Source organism: Oncorhynchus keta, chromosome 30 (genome assembly GCF_023373465.1).
Source record: "Oncorhynchus keta strain PuntledgeMale-10-30-2019 chromosome 30, Oket_V2, whole genome shotgun sequence".
Classification (NCBI taxonomy): Eukaryota; Metazoa; Chordata; class Actinopteri; order Salmoniformes; family Salmonidae; genus Oncorhynchus; species Oncorhynchus keta.
In genome coordinates, this window is record NC_068450.1 from 30,572,085 (window position 1) to 30,597,075 (window position 24,991).

The following is a 24,991-nucleotide window of genomic DNA, read 5'->3' on the forward strand; positions in this document are numbered from 1 at the left end:
ACCGTCTCTGTCTCTCTCCTTCTCTCTACAGGGGGACAGTAAGCGCATGGAGGATGTGAACTCGTACCTGTCCCTACCCTCTACGCGTTATGTAGATGTTCACAAGACGGGTACACTGAGCCGCAGCACCAGCAGTGTAGGAGCCCTGTCTGTCAGCTCCAGAGACAGCTTCACCATCTCAACCCTCGTCTGCTCCACCAAGCTCACTCAAAACGGTGTGTGTGTGTGTGGTCTCAGAACAGACAGAGTATGTCGTAGTTTTGTTATACACACAAACGCACACATGCACTTCCCCCACACACAGCCAGGGCCCTGGCATGGCATACCGGTGCTGTGGAACAGCTGTTGCTGAAGAAGCCAGTTCATCATTGTAATGATAACTGTGCTGCAGTGTTAATCACCAGTCCAGATATAACACACACGCACACGCACACGCACACACACACACACACACACACACACACACACACACACACACACACACACACACACACACACACACACACACACACACACACACACACACACACACACACACACACACACACACAAAGAGCAGCTGTCCGGATGAGGGAGAAATGATCCATCTCTACCTGGACCTGTACTCCCAGTCAACAGATGGACAGCAGGCAGGCAGGTTCACTACTGAGGAAGACATTACTGAACACTAACACCTGTACAGGGTCTTCAGTGGTCTACACTACGTAAGCAGCTTACCATGGTCTATGTCATACAGAAGGGAGCGTATGTTGTTTTTTGTGTGTTTCTACTTGGGCAGGGGAAAGTGACTGTGAATGGGGCGATGTGTACATTCCCTCTCACTGCCAAAGACCCATTTCCACGTGGACTAAATATGGTGCTTGAATTGATTTCCTAGTTCATTTCCATTGTATTGGCCATGGCTTAAAAAGGGGTTCTCCAAAAACTCTGGCCCCTCAACAAGCCCCCTCAGACCCCCAGGACGGGGCCAAGTCATGTGGGCTTTCAAAGGAAGTATGGATGGATGGATGAATGGATTGATACATGGTTTGGTGGATGGATGGATGGATTGATTGATATGTGGTTTGGTGGATGGATGGATGGATGGATTTGTGGATGGATTTGTGGATGGATGGATATGTGGATTAATTGATTAATGGATGGATATGTGGATTGATTGATGGATGTATAATTGGATTGATGGATGGATGGATGGATTGATATGTGGTTTGGTGGATGGATGGATGGATGGATGGATGGATGGATGGATGGATGGATGGATGGATGGATTGATATGTGGTTTGATTGATGGATGGATGGATTGATATGTGGTTTGGTGGATGGATGGTTGGATGGATGAATGAATGGATGGATTGATATGTGGTTTGATGGATGGATGGATGGATATGTGGATTAATTGATTCATGGATGGATATGTGGATTGATCGATTGATAGACATTTGGATTCATGGATGGATTGATAGATTGGTGGGTGGATGGTTGGATATGTCGTTTGATGGATGGATGAATGGATGGATGGATTTTTTGTGGTTTGATGGATGGATGGATGGATATGTGGTTTGGTGGATGGATTGATAGTTGGAAGGATGGATATGTGGATTGATGGATGGATGGATATGTGGATTGATGAATTGATGGATGGTTTGATGGATGGATAAGTGGATTGATGGATGGATATGTGGATGGATGGATATGTGGATGGATGGATATGTGGATGGATGGATATGTGGATGGATGGATTGATGGATGGATATGTGGATTGATGGATGGATGAATGGATTGATGGATGGATGAATGGATGGATGGATTAATGGATGGGTATGTGAATGGATGGATGTATTGATATGTGGATAGATGGATATGTGGATGTATGGATTGATGGATGGCTTTGTTCTCTTATAATATCCACCTGGCACATCCAGAGGAGGGCAGACCACCCCTCATAACCTGGTTCCTCTCTCGGTTTCTTCCTAGATTCCTGCCTTTCTTGGGAGTTTTTCCAAGCCACCTTGTTTCTACATCTGCATTGCTTGCTGTTTGTGGTTTTAGGCGGGGTTTCTGTATTGCACTTTGATTGATTCAATTTGATTGATTGATGGATGGGTATGTGGATTGATGGATGGATGGGTATGTGAATTGATGGATGGATGGATGGATGGATATGTGGATTGATGGATAGATGGATAGATTGGTGGATGGATATGTGAATGGATGGATGGATGGATGTGTGGATTGATGTGTGGTATGGATGGATGGATGGATGGATGGATGGATGGATGGATGGATGGATGGATGGATGGACATGTGTTATGGTGGATGGATTGATGGATAGATGGATGGATTAATGGAAGGATAAGTGGATTGATGGATGGATTTAGAGATATGTGGATTAAAGAATGGATAGATTTGTGGATTGATGGATTGTTGTCTTTCTCCTTCTCAGTGGGCTTGCTGGGTCTACTGAAATGGAGGACTCGTCCTGAGCTCCTCAAAGAAAACCTGGAGAAACTCAAGATCATCGACGGAGAGGAAGTGGTCAAGGTGTGTGTGTGTACTGCGTGTGTGTGTGTCTGTCTACTGTGTGTGTGATCTCATGGCCTCTCTTCCCCTCCTAGTTTCTCCAGGACACTCTGGATGCTCTGTTCACCATCATGATGGAACACTCCCAGACTGACGACTACGACATCCTAGTGTTCGACGCCCTGGTGAGTGAGTGAGTGTGTGTGGGTGTTCATGTCTCTCACTTATATTCTCTGTCACTCTTGTACCTGCAGTGTTCTCTGTCAGTTTCTGTATGTGGCTGTCTCTCGATCTCTGTCCATATGCCTCTGTTATTCTCACTCTGAATAAACATGTCTGTATGTCTGTCTGTTGCTTGTCTGTGTGTCTTTGTACCAATGAGGCCAGCTCTCTCACCATATCAAATACAACTGTTATCCCTTCCTCTCCTCCCCTCTCTCTCTCTACCTCTCTCTCCCCCTCTCGCTCTCTCTACTACTCTCTCTCTACCTCTCTCTCGCTCTCTCTACCTCTCGCTCTCTCTGTCTCAGATCTACATCATTGGTCTGATAGCAGACAGGAAGTTCCAGCATTTTAACACGGTGTTGGAGGCCTACATTAAACAACACTTCAGCGCCACGCTGGCCTACAAGTCAGTACTACTTCCGGTGTCCAACCCCTCCTCGTCTGCTGTCCAACCCCTCCTCTTCCCGTGTCCAACCCCTCCTCTTCTCACTGTCTCACTGTCTTATTGTCTTAGAAGCAGCCTGATGAAGACTTTAATGCCATCATTGTAATAATAATGTATTGCATTTCCAATTTCCTTGGAAATGACATCACTTTCACATTACTAGTAAGACGGTGTAGTTAAAGCAGTAAGCTGTATTGATAATGACTCAACATGTCAGACTCATAATGACATTTCCACAGGAGATGATGAACACATTGATTTTAAACTGTTGAATGACGAGTGTCATCATTAGCATTATGATGACAGATGATGTAGGCCTCATGATAGTGCTGGTTTCAGGTAGGGTATGGTATGTTTACATGCACACTAATAATTCAATTTTAAACTGATTATGGCAGTAGGCTGAGTACAGCAATAGTCATGTAAACACTTTACTCTGCTTATCTTAATCAGTGTAAGTTCAAAATCAAGGTAAGCATACGCCAATTAAAACATTTATTTATGAGCAATCTTTATAATTGTTAGGACATGTAAACAGGCTGAATCAGAGTTCCAGCTGTGTATTTGATCTGCACATGTGGCAACACCAGCAGCACAAGCCTCCCTCTTTAGCGCGAGTGAAGGATTATTAGGGAAATTGCGTATTCACGATAATCGTATTCTAAAATGGATTAAATATAAATATTTTGTTAAATCTCAGCAATCTACACACAATGCCCCATAATGACAAAGCAAAAACATTTTTGCAAATGTATAAAAAAAATTCTAAAACAGAAATACCTTATTTAAAATTGAGCTCAGGTGCATCCTGTTTCCATTGATCATCCTTGAGATGTTTCTACAACTTGATTGGAGTACACCTGTGGTAAATTCAAATGATTGGACATGATTTGCAAAGGCACACACCTGTCTATATAAGGTCCCACGTTTGACAGTGCATGTCAGAGCAAAAACCAGGCCATGAGGTCGAAGTAATTGTCCATAGAGCCCTGAGACATGATTGTGTCGAGACACAGATCTCGAGAAGGGTACCAAAAAATGTCTGCAGCATTGAAGGTCCCCGAGAACACAATGGCCTACATCATTTTTAAATGTAAGAAGTTTGGAACCACAAAGACTCTTCCTAGAGCAATCGGGGGAGAAGGTCCAAGGTCAGGGAGTTGACCAAGAATACGATGGTCACACTGACAGAGCTCCAGAGTTCCTCTGTGGAGATGGGAGTACCTTCAAGAAGGACAACCATCTCTGCAGCACTCCACCAATCAGGCCTCTATGGTAGAGTGGCCAGACGGGAGCCACTCCTCAGTAAAAGGCACATGAAAGCCAACTTGGAGTTTGCCAAAAGGCACCTAAAGTCTCTCAGACCATGAGAAACAAGATTCTTTGGTCTGATGTAACCAAGATTGAACTAGTAGGCCTGAATGTCAAGCGTCACGTCTTGAGAAACCAGGCACCGTCCCTATGGTGAAGCTTGGTGGTGGCAACATCATGCTGCCGGGATGTTTTACAGCGGCAGGGACTGAAGGATCAAGGCAAAGATGAAGGTAGAAAAGTACAGAGAGATCCTTGATGAAAATGTGCTCCAGAGCACTCAGGATCTCAGACTGGGTTTACCTTCTACCAGGACAACGGCCCTAAGCACACAGCCAAGACAACGCAGGTGTGGCTTCGGGACAAGTCTTTGAATGTCCTTGAGTGGCCCAGCTGGAGCCCGGACTTGAATTCGATCGAACATCTCTGGAGAGACCTGGAAATAGCTGTGCAGAAACGCTTCCAATTTAACCTGACAAGGCTTGAGAGGATCTGCAGAGAACAATGGGAGTAACTCCTGTAGCCTCATACCCAAGAAGAGTCAATGCTGTAATCTTTGCCAAAGGTGCTTCAACAAAGTACTGAGTAAAGGGTCTGAACACTTGTGTTATTTCAGATTAGTTATGTTATTTCAAAAATGTAAAAAATGCGTTGAATTAATGGGTATTGTGTATTGATGTGGGAAAACTATTTAATATGTTTTAGAATAAGACAAACAAAATGTGGAAAAAGTCAAGGGGTCTGAATACTTTCTGAAGGGACTGTATATAAAAGTATGTGGACACCTCTTCAAACTAGTGGATTCGGCTATTTCAGCCACACTTGTTGCTGACAGGTATGTAAAATGGAGCACATAGCTATACAATTTCCATAGACAAACATTGGTAGTAGAATGGCCTTAGTGAAAAGCTCAGTTACTTTCAACGCAGCACCGTCAAAGGATGCCACCTTTCCAATAAGTTTTCTGCCCTGCTAGAGCTGCTCCAGTCAACTGTAAGTGCTGTTATTGTGAAGTGTAAACGTCAAGGAGCAACAACGGCTCAGCCGCGTAGTGGGAGACCACACAAGCTCACAGAAATGGACCGCCGAGTGCTGAAGCGCGTAGCGCGTAAAAATCGTCTGTCCTCAGTTGCTACACTCACTACTGAGTTCCAAACTGCCTCTGGAAGCATCTTCAGCACAATATCTGTTCGTTGGGAGCTTCATGAAATGGGTTTCCATGGCAGAGCAGCCGCACACATAACTAAGACAACCATGCGCAATGCCAAGCGTTGGCTGGAGTGGTGTAAATCTCACTGCCATTGGACTCTGGAGCAGTGGAAACGCGTTCTCTGGAGTGATGAATCACACTTTACCATCTGCCAGTCTGACGGACGAATCTGGGTTTGGCGGAGAACTATACCTGAGAAATCATAACGCTACAGTATACAATGTCATTCTAAATGATTCTGTGCTTTCAACTTTGTGACAACAGTTTGGGGAAGGCCCTTTTCTGTTTCAGCATGACCATGCTCCCGTGCACAAGGCGAGGTACATACAGAAATGGATTGTTGAGATCAGTGTGGAAGAACTTGACTGGCCTGCACAGAGCCCTGACCTCAACCCCATCAAACACATTTGGGACGAATTGGAATACCGACTGCGAGCCAGGCCTAAACTCCCAACATCAGTGCCCAACCTCACTAATGTTCTTTGGGCTGGAATGGAAGCAAGTCCCCGCAGAAATGTTCCAACATCTAGTGGAAAGCCTTCCCAGAAGAGTGGAGGCTGTTATTGCAGCAAAGTGGGGACCAACTCCATATTAATGGCCATGATTTTGGAATGAGATGTTCGACGAGTAGGTGTCCACATAATTTTGGCCGTGTAGTGTATCTGTCTTGATCCTGTGTGTAAAATGCTGACCATACCGCTCGCATGTGTGTCCACAATCGCGCGCATGTTGATTTTGTCCACCCACCACAGATAGGATCTGGACACGCAGGTTGAAATATCAAAACTAACTCTGAACCAACTATATTAATTTGGGGACGGGTCGAAAAGCAAACATGTATGCCAATTTAGCTAGCTAACTTGCTATTGCTAGCTAATTTGTCCTGGGATATAAAAGTTGAGTTGGTATTGTACCTGAAATGCACAAGGTCCTCTACTCTGACAATTAATCCATACATAAAACGGTCAACCGAATCGCTGGCAACCAACTTTAAGGTGCATTAACTCCACCAACTGGAGTGTGGACCTCAGTTCATCTTTCAATCACCCACATGGGAATATGCTCCTAAAAACCAATGAGGAGATGGGAGAGTCGGGACTTGCAGCGCGTCAAGTCTAACAAAAAGAACCAAGTTCTATTTTCGCGCCTGGCTATGTAGTCGCGAGCGAGCAGTGTGGGTGAATGATTAAATAGCATGTAAAATCAGCAAAAAAAGTAAAGTCACAATTTTGGAAGTATGCTTGGGTCATTGTTGATTTGGAAGACATATTTGCGACCAAGCTTTAACTTCTGGACTGATGTCTTGAGATGTTGCTTCAATTTATCCACATAATTTTCCATCCTCATGATGCCATCTATTCTCTGAAGTGCACAAGTCCATCCTGTAGCAAAGCACCCGCCCAAAATGATGCTTCCACCCCCGTGCTACACGGTTGGGATGGTGTTCGTCGGCTTGCAAGCCCCTCCCTTTTTCCTCCAAACACAACGATGGTCATTATGGCCAAACAGTTCTATTTTTATTTCATCAGACCAGAGTACATTTCTCCAAAAAGTACGATCTTTGTCCCCATGTGCAGTTGCAAACCTTAGTCTGGCTTTTTTCTGGCGGTTTTGGAAAAGTGGCTTCTTCCTTGCTGAGCGGCCTTTCAGGTTATGTCGATATAGGACTCGTTTTCCTGTGGATATACAGTGTGGAGAACAATTATTTGATACACTGCCGATTTTGCAGGTTTTCCTACTTACAAAGCATGTAGAGGTCTGTCATTTTTATCATAGGTACACTTCAACTGTGACTGACGGAATCTAAAACTAAAATCCAGAAAATCACATTGTATGATTTTTAAGTAATTAATTTACATTTTATTTCATGACATAAGTATTTGATACATCAGAAAGGCAGAACTTAATTTTTGGTACAGAAACCTTTGTTTGCAATTACAGAGATCATATGTGTCCTGTAGTTCTTGACTAGGTTTGCACTCCTTAGTTGCCCTGGTTGTGTTTCGGGTCGTTGTCATTTTGGAAGACCCAGCCACGACCCATCTTCAATGCTCTTACTGAGTGAAGTAGGTTGTTGGCCAAGATCTCGTGATACATGGCCCCATCCATCCTCCCCTTAATAAGGTGCAGTCGTCCTGTCCCCTTTGCAGAAAATAATCCCCAAAGAATGATGTTTCCACCTCCATGCTTCACAGTTGGGATGGTGTTCTTGGGGTTGTACTCATCCTTCTTCTTCCTCCAAACACGGCGAGTGGAGTTTAGACCAAAAAGCTCTATTTTTGTCTCATCAGACCACATGACTTTCTCCCATTCCTCCTCTGGATCATCCAGATGGTCTATTGTGTTTAGTCTCCTACATTATTTTAACATTTGTACAAACTTCAAAGTGTTTATTTCCAATGGTACCAATTATATGCATATCCTGGTCTCAGGGCTTGAGCAACAGTTTACTGTTGACGTCAGTCAGGCGACATTTGAGAAAAAAGGGGCCTAGCCCTAAGATTAACATTTGTAAGTTTTTGTATGAAAATAACAAGATTCAATAACTGAGATATAAACTGAACAAGTTCCACAGCCATGTGACTAACAGAAATTGAATAATGTGTCCCTGAACAAAGGGGGTTCAAATCAAACTTAACAGTCAGTATCTGGTGTGGCTACCAGCTGCATTAAGTACTGCAGTGCATTTCCTCATCATGGACTGCACCATATTTGCCAGTTCTTGCTGTGAGATGTTACCCCACTCTTCCACCAAGGCACCTGCAAGTTCCCGGACATTTCTGCGGGGAATGTCCCTAGCCCTCACCCTCCGATCCAACAGGTCCCAGACGTGCTCAATGGGATTGAATTCCGGGCTCTTCGTCGGCCATGGCAGAACACTGACATTCCTGTCTTGCAGGAAATCACACACAGAACGAGCCGTATGACTGGTGGCATTGTCATGCTGGAGGGTCATGTCAGGATGAGCTTGCAGGAAGGGTACCACATGAGGTAGGAGGATGTCTACCCTGTAATGTACAGTGCTGAGATTTCCTGCAATGACAACAAGCACAGTCCAATGATGATGTGACACACGACCCCAGACCATGACGGACCATCCACCTTCACATCGTTCCCGCTCCAGAGTACAGGCCTCGGTGTAATGCTTATTCCTTCAATGTTAAACGCGAATCCGACCACACTCCTGGTGAGAGAAAACCGCGACTGGTCAGTGAAGAGCACTTTTTGCCAGTCCTGTCTGCCTTACAACAGGCCTACAAGCCATCAGTCCAGCCTCTCTCAGCCTATTGCGGACAGTCTGAGCAATGATGGAGGGATTGTACGTTGCTGGTGTAACTCGGGCAGTTGTTGTTGCCATCCTGTACCTGTCCCGCAGGTGTGATGTTCGGATGTACCGATCCTGTGCAGGTGTTGTTAAACGTGGTCTGCCACTGCGAGGACAATCAGCTGTCCATCATGTCTCCCTGTAGGGCTGTCTTAGGCGTCTCACAGTACGGACATTGCAATTTATTGTCTTGGCCACATCTGCAGTCCTCATGCCTCCTTGCAGCATGCCTAAGGCACGTTCACGCAGATGAGCAGGGACCCTGGGCATCTTTCTTTTGATGTTTTTCAGAGTCAGCAGAAAGGCCTCTTTAGTGTCCTAAGTTTTCATAACTGTGACCTTTAATTGCCTACCCTCTGTAAGCTGTTGGTGTCTTAAAGACCGTTCCACAGGTGCATGTTCATTAATTATTTATGGATCATTGAACACGCATGGGAAACAGTTTTTAAACCCTTTACAATAAAGATCTGTGAAGTTTATTTATATTTTTATGAATTATCTTTGAGAGACAGGGTCCCGAAAAAGAGACGTTTCTTTTTTTGATGAATTTATGTGTAAATGTATTTTGCAGCGCTCGTGCATGTGACCCGAGTGGTATGGTCAGTATATAATGCATGAATCAGCCACCAGGTGCCAGTGTGAATACTGTGTGCCTGAGGGCTGCAGTAGAAGTCTATGGGCTGAGAAACCAGCATGAGGTGGATTACTTGACCTTCGCACTTTACTGAAGGCTGGCCAGAATAATCAAATTGGGCTCACTGAGTCTTAGCTCTAAAATACCCAATGCTACTCTCTAGTCTCTCTCTCTTTCTCACTTTATCCATCTCTCTCCTCTCTCTGCCCCCTCCCCTCCAATCTGTGTTAAAATGGAGGATCCTCCTATGTGTCAACTCACCGACTTCCCCAATTCTAGCCATGTCGTTATAGGTTTTTCCTGATGTTACATTTAACGTTTAGGACTCAGACAGCCTCTAAACAGCATCCTCAGATTGTGTTTCACTTTAGTAATAGTCTTATCCTCCGTAATAACTGTTATTGTTTTAGAGGATTGGATTGTTTTAATCCAGTTAGCCAACATGCCCAAGGCCATTCCTGGGAACAGTATGGTATATAAGCATAGTCCTAGTGTGCTGTGGTGTGTGTGTGTTTTAAAAAGGTAATTAGCAGTTCTGAAATGAAGATTTTCCCACTCCCACTCCCCCCCCTCTCCCATCTCCCTCTCCTCCCCAGGAAGTTGATGTCTGTGTTGAAGAGGTATCTGGATGTGTCCAGTCGAGGGGAGCAGTGTGAGAACTACCTACGCACCCTCAAAGCCCTGGAGTACATCTTCAAGTTCATTGTCCGCTCACGCATGCTTTACTCTCAGTAAGTGTGTGTGTGTGTATGCCTCCTTCTCCCCATCTAACACTTACAAGCATATACAGATGTATGCGCGCATACACACACTCACGCATGTACACACTCGTTTACGGGCTTGTACACCCCCCTCCCCCACCCATCCCACACACGCAGGGATAGTGTCATTGTATTACCGAGCTAATTCCCAGAGACAGCTTGCTCTGAAAGACGCTGATTGCAGCACTAATGCTGCTAATAAGCATTGATGATGAAGTGGCGTTTTTAATGAACACTGATGATGAAGTAGACCCAGTGCTGAATGAGCAGCCGTGTAAGAGGAGACACTGCTATATGTCAACTCTGCTGAAGGCAGCTCCATATGTTAATAATAAACAACATTTATAATAACAGCGTCACATAATTTGATTCTGACAGATTATTAGCAGAACTCAAACAACGCTGTAGATGCTTCTACGGTGTTTGTCTTGTGTGGTCTGTTGGTCTGTTCGTTTTTAGAGACAATATGCAGTGTGTGTGTGTGTGTGTGTGTGTGTGTGTGTGTGTGTGTGTGTGTGTGTGTGTGTGTGTGCGTGCGTGCGTGCGTGCGTGCGTGCGTGCGTGCGTGCGTGCGTGCGTGCACGTACTTGCATGACCACATTATGGGTTCAGTAACCCCAGAGTGATAGTGTACTAGTCATTGCTCTCCCTGGTGTGATGCTAGAATCATGGATTGTTCCAACCCTCTTCTCAGGTCTACCTAACTACTGCACAGAACATTTAAACTCTCTGAACTGCAAGTCTACAGCACCCTCCCACTAGCTAGAGAATCAGTATTCAAGAGGAGAGCACACTGTACTGTAGGTGAATCTGTAGTATCATTCATGTCCTAAACTCATCAATGATTTAGTGTGCAACATGTAAGATTTATCAGTTTGAATCAGAAGTTTCTCAAGTTCTATAAGAGAACTCTAATTTATATAAGATGAAAATATATTAGATGTTATCTCTCTCCTATAACCTCTTTCTTTAAACTGCTTTCACCATTCTGTTTCACTTTCTTTCTCTTCCATAACTTTCTGCTTTATTTATCCCTCTGTTTTCTGCTTCAGTCATGAGTCTTTATTTATCAATCTGTTTTCCTCTCGCTCCTCTTTTTTAACCTACCTTTCAATCAGTCCCTCCCTCCCTCCCTCCCTCCCTCCCTCCCTCCCTCCCTCCCTCCCTCCCTCCCTCCCTCCCTCCCTCCCTCCCTCCCTCCCTCCCTCCCTCCCTCCCTCCCTCCCTCCCTCCCTCCTCCCTCCCTTCCTTACACATGTCTCTCATTCTTCCCATCCCCCTCCCTCCCTATGGCCTGTCCATAAGGTGTGAGTAGAGCATTAGTGTTGTTGTCCCATGGTGATGAATGGAGCATGGTTAGAGCAGAGTTAGTGTTGTTGTCCCACGGTGATGAATGGCACATGGTTAGGGCAGAGTTAGTGTTGTTGTCCCATGGTGATGAATGGAGCTTGGTTAGGGCAGAGTTAGTGTTGTTGTCCCAGGGTGGTGAATGGACCATGATTAGAGCAGAGTTAGTGTTGTTGTCCCATGGTGATGAATGGTGCATGGTGAGGGCAGAGTTAGTGTTGTTGTCCCATGGTGGTGAATGGAGCTTGGTTAGGGCAGAGTTAGTGTTGTTGTCCCACTGTGGGGAATGGAGCATGGTTAGGGCAGAGTTAGTGTTTTTGTCCCATGGTGGTGAATGGACCATAATTAGGGCAGAGTTAGTGTTGTTGTCCCATGGTGATGAATGGAGCATGGTTAGGGCAGAGTGAGGGTTGTTGTCCCATGGTGGGGAATGGAGCATGGTTAGAGCAGAGTTAGTGTTGTTGTCCCATGGTGATGAATGGAGCATGGTTAGAGCAGAGTTAGTGTTTTTGTCCCATGGTGGTGAATGGACCATAATTAGGGCAGAGTTAGTGTTGTTGTCCCATGGTGATGAATGGAGCATGGTTAGGGCAGAGTTAGGGTTGTTGTCCCATGGTGGGGAATGGAGCATGGTTAGAGCAGAGTTAGTGTTGTTGTCCCATGGTGATGAATGGAGCATGGTTAGAGCAGAGTTAGTGTTTTTGTCCCATGGTGGTGAATGGACCATAATTAGGGCAGAGCTAGTGTTGTTGTCCCATGGTGGAGAATGGACCATGGTTAGGGCAGAGTTAGTGTTGTTGTCCCATGGTGGTGAATGGACCATGGTTAGGGCAGAGTTAGGGTTGTTGTCCCATGGTGGTGAATGAAGCATGGTTAGAGCAGAGTTAGTGTTGTTGTCCCTGGATAAGAGCGTCTGCTAAATGACTTAAATGTAAATGTAAATGTAAATGTGATGAATGGTGCATGGTTAGGGCAGAGTTAATGTTGTTGTCCCATGGTGGTGAATGGAGCATGGTTAGAGCAGAGTTAGTGTTGTTGTCCCATGGTGATGAATGGTGCATGGTTAGAGCAGAGTTAGTGTTGTTGTCCCATGGTGATGAATGGAGCATGGTTAGGGCAGAGTTAGTGTTGTTGTCCCATGGTGGTGAATGGAGCTTGGTTAGGGCAGAGTTAGTGTTGTTGTCCCACTGTGGGGAATGGAGCATGGTTAGGGCAGAGTTAGTGTTTTTGTCCCATGGTGGTGAATGGACCATAATTAGGGCAGAGTTAGTGTTGTTGTCCCATGGTGATGAATGGAGCATGGTTAGGGCAGAGTTAGGGTTGTTGTCCCATGGTGGGGAATGGAGCATGGTTAGAGCAGAGTTAGTGTTGTTGTCCCATGGTGATGAATGGAGCATGGTTAGAGCAGAGTTAGTGTTTTTGTCCCATGGTGGTGAATGGACCATAATTAGGGCAGAGTTAGTGTTGTTGTCCCATGGTGATGAATGGAGCATGGTTAGGGCAGAGTTAGGGTTGTTGTCCCATGGTGGGGAATGGAGCATGGTTAGAGCAGAGTTAGTGTTGTTGTCCCATGGTGATGAATGGAGCATGGTTAGAGCAGAGTTAGTGTTTTTGTCCCATGGTGGTGAATGGACCATAATTAGGGCAGAGTTAGTGTTGTTGTCCCATGGTGGTGAATGGACCATGGTTAGGGCAGAGTTAGTGTTGTTGTCCCATGGTGGTGAATGGACCATGGTTAGGGCAGAGTTAGGGTTGTTGTCCCATGGTGGTGAATGGAGCATGGTTAGAGCAGAGTTAGTGTTGTTGTCCCTGGATGGTGATGTAAATGTAAATGTAAATGTGATGAATGGTGCATGGTTAGGGCAGAGTTAATGTTGTTGTCCCATGGGGGTGAATGGAGCATGGTTAGAGCAGAGTTAGTGTTGTTGTCCCATGGTGGTGAATGGAGCTTGGTTAGGGCAGAGTTAGTGTTGTTGTCCCACTGTGGGGAATGGAGCTTGGTTAGGGCAGAGTTAGTCTTGTTGTCCCATGGTGATGAATGGTGCATGGTTAGAGCAGAGTTAGTGTTGTTGTCCCATGGTGATGAATGGAGCATGGTTAGGGCAGAGTTAGTGTTGTTGTCCCATGGTGGTGAATGGAGCTTGGTTAGGGCAGAGTTAGTGTTGTTGTCCCATGGTGGTGAATGGAGCATGGTTAGGGCAGAGTTAGTGTTGTTGTCCCATGGTGGTGAATGGAGCATGGTTAGAGCAGAGTTAGTGTTGTTGTCCCATGGTGGTGAATGGAGCATGGTTAGAGCAGAGTTAGTGTTGTTGTCCCATGGTGGTGAATGGACCATGGATAGAGCAGAGTTAGTGTTGTTGTCCCATGGTGGTGAATGGAGCATGGTTAGGGCAGAGTTAGTGTTGTTGTCCCATGGTGGTGAATGGAGCATGGTTAGAGCAGAGTTAGTGTTGTTGTCCCATGGTGGTGAATGGACCATGGATAGAGCAGAGTTAGTGTTGTTGTCCCACGGTGATGAATGGAACATGGTTAGGGCAGAGTTAGTGTTGTTGTCCCATGGTGATGAATGGAGCTTGGTTAGGGCAGAGTTAGTCTTGTTGTCCCATGGTGATGAATGGTGCATGGTTAGAGCAGAGTTAGTGTTGTTGTCCCATGGTGATGAATGGAGCATGGTTAGGGCAGAGTTAGTGTTGTTGTCCCATGGTGGTGAATGGAGCTTGGTTAGGGCAGAGTTAGTGTTGTTGTCCCATGGTGGTGAATGGAGCATGGTTAGGGCAGAGTTAGTGTTGTTGTCCCATGGTGGTGAATGGAGCATGGTTAGAGCAGAGTTAGTGTTGTTGTCCCATGGTGGTGAATGGACCATGGATAGAGCAGAGTTAGTGTTGTCGTCCCACGGTGATGAATGGAACATGGTTAGGGCAGAGTTAGTGTTGTTGTCCCATGGTGGTGAATGGAGCTTGGTTAGGACAGAGTTAGTGTTGTTGTCCCATGGTGGTGAATGGACGGACCATGGTTAGGGCAGAGTTAGTGTTGTTGTCCCATGGTGATGAATGGAGCTTGGTTAGGGCAGAGTTAGTGTTGTTGTCCCACTGTGGGGAATGGAGCTTGGTTAGGGCAGAGTTAGTGTTGTTGTCCCATGGTGGTGAATGGACCATGGATAGAGCAGAGTTAGTGTTGTTGTCCCACGGTGATGAATGGAACATGGTTAGGGCAGAGTTAGTGTTGTTGTCCCATGGTGGTGAATGGAGCTTGGTTAGACAGAGTTAGTGTTGTTGTCCCATGGTGGTGAATGGACCATGGTTAGGGCAGAGTTAGTGTTGTTGTCCCATGGTGATGAATGGAGCTTGGTTAGGGCAGAGTTAGTGTTGTTGTCCCACTGTGGGGAATGGAGCTTGGTTAGGGCAGAGTTAGTGTTGTTGTCCCATGGTGGTGAATGGAGCATGGTTAGGGCAGAGTTAGGGTTGTTGTCCCATGGTGGTGAATGGAGCATGGTTAGAGCAGAGTTAGTGTTGTTGTCCCATGGGGATGAATGGTGCATGGTTAGAGCAGAGTTAGTGTTGTTGTCCCATGGTGATGAATTTGTGCAGAGAGTTAGTGTTGTTGTCCCATGGTGGTGAATGGAGCTTGGTTAGGGCAGAGTTAGTGTTGTTGTCCCACTGTGGGGAATGGAGCATGGTTAGGGCAGAGTTAGTGTTTTTGTCCCATGGTGGTGAATGGACCATAATTAGGGCAAAGTTAGTGTTGTTGTCCCATGGTGATGAATGGAGCATGGTTAGGGCAGAGTTAGGGTTGTTGTCCCATGGTGGGGAATGGAGCATGGTTAGAGCAGAGTTAGTGTTGTTGTCCCATGGTGGTGAATGGAGCTTGGTTAGGGCAGAGTTAGTGTTGTTGTCCCATGGTGGTGAATGGAGCATGGTTAGGGCAGAGTTAGTGTTGTTGTCCCATGGTGGTGAATGGACCATGGTTAGGGCAGAGTTATTGTTGTTGTCCCATGGTGATGAATGGAGCTTGGTTAGGGCAGAGTTGGTGTTGTTGTCCCACTGTGGGGAATGGAGCTTGGTTAGGGCAGAGTTAGTGTTGTTGTCCCATGGTGATGACTGGAGCATGGTTAGAGCAGAGTTAGTGTTGTTGTCCCATGGTGGTGAATGGAGCTTGGTTAGGGCAGAGTTAGGGTTGTTGTCCCATGGTGATGAATGGAGCATGGTTAGGGCAGAGTTAGGGTTGTTGTCCCATGGTGGGGAATGGAGCATGGTTAGAGCAGAGTTAGTGTTGTTGTCCCATGGTGATGAATGGAGCATGGTTAGAGCAGAGTTAGTGTTTTTGTCCCATGGTGGTGAATGGACCATAATTAGGGCAGAGTTAGTGTTGTTGTCCCACTGTGGGGAATGGAGCTTGGTTAGGGCAGAGTTAGTGTTGTTGTCCCATGGTGATGAATGGAGCATGGTTAGGGTAGAGTTAGGGTTGTTGTCCCATGGTGGGGAATGGAGCATGGTTAGAGCAGAGTTAGTGTTGTTGTCCCATGGTGATGAATGGAGCATGGTTTGAGCAGAGTTAGTGTTTTTGTCCCATGGTGGTGAATGGAGCATGGTTAGGGCAGAGTTAGGGTTGTTGTCCCATGGTGATGAATGGAGCATGGTTAGGGCAGAGTTAGGGTTGTTGTCCCATGGTGGGGAATGGAGCATGGTTAGAGCAGAGTTAGTGTTGTTGTCCCATGGTGATGAATGGAGCATGGTTAGAGCAGAGTTAGTGTTTTTGTCCCATGGTGGTGTGGACCATAATTAGGGCAGAGTTAGTGTTGTTGTCCCATGGTGGAGATGGACCATAATTAGGGCAGAGTTAGTGTTGTTGTCCCATGGTGGTGAATGGACCATGGTTAGGGCAGAGTTAGGGTTGTTGTCCCATGGTGGTGAATGGAGCATGGTTAGAGCAGAGTTAGTGTTGTTGTCCCATGTTGATGAATGGTGCATGGTTAGGGCAGAGTTAATGTTGTTGTCCCATGGTGGTGAATGGAGCATGGTTAGAGCAGAGTTAGTGTTGTTGTCCCATGGTGGTGAATGGACCATGGTTAGAGCAGAGTTAGTGTTGTTGTCCCATGGTGGTGAATGGAGCATGGTTAGAGCAGAGTTAGTGTTGTTGTCCCATGGTGATGAATGGAGCATGGTTAGGGCAGAGTTAGTGTTGTTGTCCCATGGTGATGAATGGAGCTTGGTTAGGGCAGAGTTAGTGTTGTTGTCCCATGGTGGAGCTGAATGGAGAGTTAGTGTTGTTGTCCCATGGAATGGAGCTTGGTTAGGCAGAGTTAGTGTTGTTGTCCCACTGTGGGGAATGGAGCTTGGTTAGGGCAGAGTTAGTGTTGTTGTCCCATGGTGGTGAATGGAGCTTGGTTAGGGCAGAGTTAGTGTTGTTGTCCCATGGTGGTGAATGGAGCATGGTTAGAGCAGAGTTAGTGTTGTTGTCCCATGGTGATGAATGGAGCATGGTTAGAGCAGAGTTAGTGTTGTTGTCCCATGGTGATGAATGGAGCTTGGTTAGGGCAGAGTTAGTGTTGTTGTCCCACTGTGGGGAATGGAGCTTGGTTAGGGCAGAGTTAGTGTTGTTGTCCCATGGTGGTGAATGGAGCATGGTTAGGGCAGAGTTAGGGTTGTTGTCCCATGGTGGTGAATGGAGCATGGTTAGAGCAGAGTTAGTGTTGTTGTCCCATGGGGATGAATGGTGCATGGTTAGAGCAGAGTTAGTGTTGTTGTCCCATGGTGATGAATTTGTGCATCGTGAAGGCAGAGTTAGTGTTGTTGTCCCATGGTGGTGAATGGAGCTTGGTTAGGGCAGAGTTAGTGTTGTTGTCCCACTGTGGGGAATGGAGCATGGTTAGGGCAGAGTTAGTGTTTTTGTCCCATGGTGGTGAATGGACCATAATTAGGGCAGAGTTAGTGTTGTTGTCCCATGGTGATGAATGGAGCATGGTTAGGGCAGAGTTAGGGTTGTTGTCCCATGGTGGGGAATGGAGCATGGTTAGAGCAGAGTTAGTGTTGTTGTCCCATGGTGATGAATGGAGCATGGTTAGAGCAGAGTTAGTGTTTTTGTCCCATGGTGGTGAATGGACCATAATTAGGGCAGAGTTAGTGTTGTTGTCCCACTGTGGGGAATGGAGCTTGGTTAGGGCAGAGTTAGTGTTGTTGTCCCATGGTGATGAATGGAGCATGGTTAGGGTAGAGTTAGGGTTGTTGTCCCATGGTGGGGAATGGAGCATGGTTAGAGCAGAGTTAGTGTTGTTGTCCCATGGTGATGAATGGAGCATGGTTTGAGCAGAGTTAGTGTTTTTGTCCCATGGTGGTGAATGGAGCATGGTTAGGGCAGAGTTAGGGTTGTTGTCCCATGGTGATGAATGGAGCATGGTTAGGGCAGAGTTAGGGTTGTTGTCCCATGGTGGGGAATGGAGCATGGTTAGAGCAGAGTTAGTGTTGTTGTCCCATGGTGATGAATGGAGCATGGTTAGAGCAGAGTTAGTGTTTTTGTCCCATGGTGGTGAATGGACCATAATTAGGGCAGAGTTAGTGTTGTTGTCCCATGGTGGAGAATGGACCATAATTAGGGCAGAGTTAGTGTTGTTGTCCCATGGTGGTGAATGGACCATGGTTAGGGCAGAGTTAGGGTTGTTGTCCCATGGTGGTGAATGGAGCATGGTTAGAGCAGAGTTAGTGTTGTTGTCCCATGTTGATGAATGGTGCATGGTTAGGGCAGAGTTAATGTTGTTGTCCCATGGTGGTGAATGGAGCATGGTTAGAGCAGAGTTAGTGTTGTTGTCCCATGGTGGTGAATGGACCATGGTTAGAGCAGAGTTAGTGTTGTTGTCCCATGGTGGTGAATGGAGCATGGTTAGAGCAGAGTTAGTGCTGTTGTCCCATGGTGATGAATGGAGCATGGTTAGGGCAGAGTTAGTGTTGTTGTCCCATGGTGATGAATGGAGCTTGGTTAGCGCAGAGTTAGTGTTGTTGTCCCACTATGGGGAATGGAGCTTGGTTATGGCAGAGTTAGTGTTGTTGTCCCACGGTGATGAATGGAGCTTGGTTAGGGCAGAGTTAGTGTTGTTGTCCCACTGTGGGAATGGAGCTTGGTTAGGGCAGAGTTAGTGTTGTTGTCCCATGGTGGTGAATGGAGCTTGGTTAGGGCAGAGTTAGTGTTGTTGTCCCATGGTGGTGAATGGAGCATGGTTAGAGCAGAGTTAGTGTTGTTGTCCCATGGTGATGAATGGAGCATGGTTAGAGCAGAGTTAGTGTTGTTGTCACATGGTGGTGAATGGACCATGGTTAGGGCAGAGTTAGTGTTGTTGTCCCATGGTGATGAATGGAGCTTGGTTAGGGCAGAGTTAGTGTTGTTGTCCCACTGTGGGAATGGAGCTTGGTTAGGGCAGAGTTAGTGTTGTTGTCCCATGGTGGTGAATGGAGCATGGTTAGGGCAGAGTTAGGGTTGTTGTCCCATGGTGGTGAATGGAGCATGGTTAGAGCAGAGTTAGTGTTGTTGTCCCATGGTGATGAATGGTGCATGGTTAGAGCAGAGTTAGTGTTGTTGTCCCATGGTGATGTATGGTGCATGGTTAGGGCAGAGTTAGTGTTGTTGTCCCACTGTGGGGAATGGAGCTTGGTTAGGGCAGAGTTAGTGTTGTTGTCCCATGGTGGTGAATGGAGCATGGTTAGGGCAGAGTTAGGGTTGTTGTCCCATGGTGGTGAATGGAGCATGGTTAGAGCAGAGTTAGTGTTGTTGTCCCATGGTGATGAATGGAGCATGGTTAGAGCAGAGTTAGTGTTGTTGTCACATGGTGGTGAATGGACCATGGTTAGGGCAGAGTTAGTGTTGTTGTCCCATGGTGATGAATGGAGCTTGGTTAGGGCAGAGTTAGTGTTGTTGTCCCACTGTGGGGAATGGAGCTTGGTTAGGGCAGAGTTAGTGTTGTTGTCCCATGGTGATGAATGGAGCTTGGTTAGGGCAGAGTTAGTGTTGTTGTCCCACTGTGGGGAATGGAGCTTGGTTAGGGCAGAGTTAGTGTTGTTGTCCCATGGTGGTGAATGGAGCATGGTTAGGGCAGAGTTAGGGTTGTTGTCCCATGGTGGTGAATGGAGCATGGTTAGAGCAGAGTTAGTGTTGTTGTCCCATGGTGATGAATGGTGCATGGTTAGAGCAGAGTTAGTGTTGTTGTCCCATGGTGATGATGGTGCATGGTTAGGGCAGAGTTAGTGTTGTTTTCCCATGGTGATGAATGGAGCATGGTTAGAGCAGAGTTAGTGTTGTTGTCACATGGTGGTGAATGGACCATGGTTAGGGCAGAGTTAGTGTTGTTGTCCCATGTGGGGAATGGAGCTTGGTTAGGGCAGAGTTAGTGTTGTTGTCCCATGGTGGTGAATGGAGCTTGGTTAGGGCAGAGTTAGTGTTGTTGTCCCATGGTGATGAATGGAGCTTGGTTAGGGCAGAGTTAGTGTTGTTGTCCCACTGTGGGGAATGGAGCTTGGTTAGGGCAGAGTTAGTGTTGTTGTCCCATGGTGATGAATGGAGCTTGGTTAGGGCAGAGTTAGTGTTGTTGTCCCACTGTGGGGAATGGAGCTTGGTTAAGAGTTAGGGTTGTTGTCCCATGGTGGTGAATGGAGCATGGTTAGAGCAGAGTTAGTGTTGTTGTCCCATGGTGATGTATGGTGCATGGTTAGGGCAGAGTTAGTGTTGTTTTCCCATGGTGATGAATGGAGCATGGTTAGAGCAGAGTTAGTGTTGTTGTCCCATGGTGGTGAATGGACCATGGTTAGGGCAGAGTTAGTGTTGTTGTCCCATGGTGATGAATGGAGCTTGGTTAGGGCAGAGTTAGTGTTGTTGTCCCACTGTGGGGAATGGAGCTTGGTTAGGGCAGAGTTAGTGTTGTTGTCCCATGGTGGTGAATGGAGCATGGTTAGGGCAGAGTTAGTGTTGTTGTCCCATGGGGATGAATGGAGCATGGTTAGAGCAGAGTTAGTGTTGTTGTCCCATGGTGGTGAATGGAGCTTGGTTAGGGCAGAGTTAGTGTTGTTGTCCCACTGTGGGGAATGGAGCATGGTTAGGGCAGAGTTAGTGTTGTTGTCCCACTGTGGGGAATGGAGCTTGTTGTCCCATGGTGATGAATGGAGCATGGTTAGAGCAGAGTTAGTGTTGTTGTCCCATGGTGGTGAATGGACCATGGTTAGAGCAGAGTTAGTGTTGTTGTCCCATGGTGGTGAATGGAGCATGGTTAGAGCAGAGTTAGTGCTGTTGTCCCATGGTGATGAATGGAGCATGGTTAGGGCAGAGTTAGTGTTGTTGTCCCATGGTGATGAATGGAGCTTGGTTAGCGCAGAGTTAGTGTTGTTGTCCCACTATGGGGAATGGAGCTTGGTTATGGCAGAGTTAGTGTTGTTGTCCCACGGTGATGAATGGAGCTTGGTTAGGGCAGAGTTAGTGTTGTTGTCCCACTGTGGGGAATGGAGCTTGGTTAGGGCAGAGTTAGTGTTGTTGTCCCATGGTGGTGAATGGAGCTTGGTTAGGGCAGAGTTAGTGTTGTTGTCCCATGGTGGTGAATGGAGCATGGTTAGAGCAGAGTTAGTGTTGTTGTCCCATGGTGATGAATGGAGCATGGTTAGAGCAGAGTTAGTGTTGTTGTCACATGGTGGTGAATGGACCATGGTTAGGGCAGAGTTAGTGTTGTTGTCCCATGGTGATGAATGGAGCTTGGTTAGGGCAGAGTTAGTGTTGTTTTCCCACTGTGGGAATGGAGCTTGGTTAGGGCAGAGTTAGTGTTGTTGTCCCATGGTGGTGAATGGAGCATGGTTAGGGCAGAGTTAGGGTTGTTGTCCCATGGTGGTGAATGGAGCATGGTTAGAGCAGAGTTAGTGTTGTTGTCCCATGGTGATGAATGGTGCATGGTTAGAGCAGAGTTAGTGTTGTTGTCCCATGGTGATGTATGGTGCATGGTTAGGGCAGAGTTAGTGTTGTTGTCCCACTGTGGGGAATGGAGCTTGGTTAGGGCAGAGTTAGTGTTGTTGTCCCATGGTGGTGAATGGAGCTTGGTTAGGGCAGAGTTAGTGTTGTTGTCCCATGGTGGTGAATGGAGCATGGTTAGAGCAGAGTTAGTGTTGTTGTCCCATGGTGATGAATGGAGCATGGTTAGAGCAGAGTTAGTGTTGTTGTCACATGGTGGTGAATGGACCATGGTTAGGGCAGAGTTAGTGTTGTTGTCCCATGGTGATGAATGGAGCTTGGTTAGGGCAGAGTTAGTGTTGTTGTCCCACTGTGGGGAATGGAGCTTGGTTAGGGCAGAGTTAGTGTTGTTGTCCCATGGTGATGAATGGAGCTTGGTTAGGGCAGAGTTAGTGTTGTTGTCCCACTGTGGGGAATGGAGCTTGGTTAGGGCAGAGTTAGTGTTGTTGTCCCATGGTGGTGAATGGAGCATGGTTAGGGCAGAGTTAGGGTTGTTGTTCCATGGTGGTGAATGGAGCATGGTTAGAGCAGAGTTAGTGTTGTTGTCCCATGGTGATGAATGGTGCATGGTTAGAGCAGAGTTAGTGTTGTTGTCCCATGGTGATGTATGGTGCATGGTTAGGGCAGAGTTAGTGTTGTTTTCCCATGGTGATGAATGGAGCATGGTTAGAGCAGAGTTAGTGTTGTTGTCACATGGTGGTGAATGGACCATGGTTAGGGCAGAGTTAGTGTTGTTGTCCCACTGTGGGGAATGGAGCTTGGTTAGGGCAGAGTTAGTGTTGTTGTCCCATGGTGGTGAATGGAGCTTGGTTAGGGCAGAGTTAGTGTTGTTGTCCCATGGTGATGAATGGAGCTTGGTTAGGGCAGAGTTAGTGTTGTTGTCCCACTGTGGGGAATGGAGCTTGGTTAGGGCAGAGTTAGTGTTGTTGTCCCATGGTGATGAATGGAGCTTGGTTAGGGCAGAGTTAGTGTTGTTGTCCCACTGTGGGGAATGGAGCTTGGTTAGGGCAGAGTTAGTGTTGTTGTCCCATGGTGGTGAATGGAGCATGGTTAGGGCAGAGTTAGGGTTGTTGTCCTATGGTGGTGAATGGAGCATGGTTAGAGCAGAGTTAGTGTTGTTGTCCCATGGTGATGTATGGTGCATGGTTAGGGCAGAGTTAGTGTTGTTTCCCATGGTGATGAATGGAGCATGGTTAGAGCAGAGTTAGTGTTGTTGTCACATGGTGGTGAATGGACCATGGTTAGGGCAGAGTTAGTGTTGTTGTCCCATGGTGATGAATGGAGCTTGGTTAGGGCAGAGTTAGTGTTGTTGTCCCACTGTGGGGAATGGAGCTTGGTTAGGGCAGAGTTAGTGTTGTTGTCCCACTGTGGTGAATGGAGCATGGTTAGGGCAGAGTTAGTGTTGTTGTCCCATGGTGATGAATGGAGCATGGTTAGAGCAGAGTTAGTGTTGTTGTCCCATGGTGGTGAATGGAGCTTGGTTAGGGCAGAGTTAGTGTTGTTGTCCCACTGTGGGGAATGGAGCATGGTTAGGGCAGAGTTAGTGTTGTTGTCCCACTGTGGGGAATGGAGCTTGGTTAGGGCAGAGTTAGTGTTGTTGTCCCATGGTGGTGAATGGAGCTTGGTTAGGGCAGAGTTAGTGTTGTTGTCCCACTGTGGGGAATGGAGCATGGTTAGGGCAGAGTTAGTGTTGTTGTCCCACTGTGGGGAATGGAGCATGGTTAGGGCAGAGTTAGTGTTGTTGTCCCATGGTGATGAATGGAGCATGGTTAGGGCAGAGTTAGGGTTGTTGTCCCATGGTGGGGAATGGAGCATGGTTAGAGCAGAGTTAGTGCTGTTGTCCCATGGTGATGAATGGAGCATGGTTAGAGCAGAGTTAGTGTTTTTGTCCCATGGTGGTGAATGGACCATAATTAGGGCAGAGTTAGTGTTGTTGTCCCATGGTGTTGAATGGACCATGGTTAGGGCAGAGTTAGGGTTGTTGTCCCATGGTGGTGAATGGACCATAATTAGGGCAGAGTTAGTGTTGTTGTCCCATGGTGGTGAATGGTGCATGGTTAGGGCAGAGTTAATGTTGTTGTCCCATGGTGGTGAATGGACCATGGTTAGGGCAGAGTTAGTGTTGTTGTCCCATGGTGGTGAATGGAGCATGGTTAGAGCAGAGTTAGTGTTGTTGTCCATTGGTGGTGAATGGAGCATGGTTAGAGCAGAGTTAGTGTTGTTGTCCCATGGTGATGAATGGAGCATGGTTAGGGCAGAGTTAGTGTTGTTGTCCCACTGTGGGGAATGGAGCTTGGTTAGGGCAGAGTTAGTGTTGTTGTCCCATGGTGATGAATGGAGCTTGGTTAGGGCAGAGTTAGTGTTGTTGTCCCACTGTGGGGAATGGAGCTTGGTTAGGGCAGAGTTAGTGTTGTTGTCCCATGGTGATGAATGGAGCTTGGTTAGCGCAGAGTTAGTGTTGTTGTCCCACGATGGGGAATGGAGCTTGGTTATGGCAGAGTTAGTGTTGTTGTCCCACTGTGGGGAATGGAGCATGGTTAGGGCAGAGTTAGTGTTGTTTTCCCACTGTGGGGAATGGAGCATGGTTAGGGCAGAGTTAGTGTTGTTGTCCCATGGTGGTGAATGGAGCATGGTTAGGGCAGAGTTAGTGTTGTTGTCCCACTGTGGGGAATGGAGCTTGGTTAGGGCAGAGTTAGTGTTGTTGTCCCATGGTGATGAATGGAGCATGGTTAGGGCAGAGTTAGTGTTGTTGTCCCATGGTGATGAATGGAGCATGGTTAGGGCAGAGTTAGTGTTGTTGTCCCACTGTGGGGAATGGAGCTTGGTTAGGGCAGAGTTAGTGTTGTTGTCCCATGGTGATGAATGGAGCTTGGTTAGAGCAGAGTTAGTGTTGTTGTCCCACTGTGGGGAATGGAGCTTGGTTAGGGCAGAGTTAGTGTTGTTGTCCCACTGTGGTGAATGGAGCATGGTTAGGGCAGAGTTAGTGTTGTTGTCCCATGGTGATGAATGGAGCATGGTTAGAGCAGAGTTAGTGTTGTTGTCCCATGGTGGTGAATGGAGCTTGGTTAGGGCAGAGTTAGTGTTGTTGTCCCACTGTGGGGAATGGAGCATGGTTAGGGCAGAGTTAGTGTTGTTGTCCCACTGTGGGGAATGGAGCTTGGTTAGGGCAGAGTTAGTGTTGTTGTCCCATGGTGGTGAATGGAGCTTGGTTAGGGCAGAGTTAGTGTTGTTGTCCCACTGTGGG

At 46.8% G+C, this 24,991-nt stretch overlaps 1 protein-coding gene across 1 annotated transcript in view; it reads left to right on the forward strand.

The window, feature by feature from the left end:
* The window catches only part of LOC118374637 (dedicator of cytokinesis protein 2-like), a 179,954-nt gene that overhangs the window by 26,760 nt on the left and 128,203 nt on the right, over window positions 1-24,991 (forward strand). The window contains exons 17-21 of the mRNA XM_052488215.1: window positions 32-215; window positions 2,444-2,541; window positions 2,616-2,705; window positions 3,051-3,151; window positions 10,267-10,401. Of these exons, the coding sequence (XP_052344175.1) occupies window positions 32-215; window positions 2,444-2,541; window positions 2,616-2,705; window positions 3,051-3,151; window positions 10,267-10,401 (608 nt within the window). The remainder of the gene's footprint in view (window positions 1-31; window positions 216-2,443; window positions 2,542-2,615; window positions 2,706-3,050; window positions 3,152-10,266; window positions 10,402-24,991) is intronic.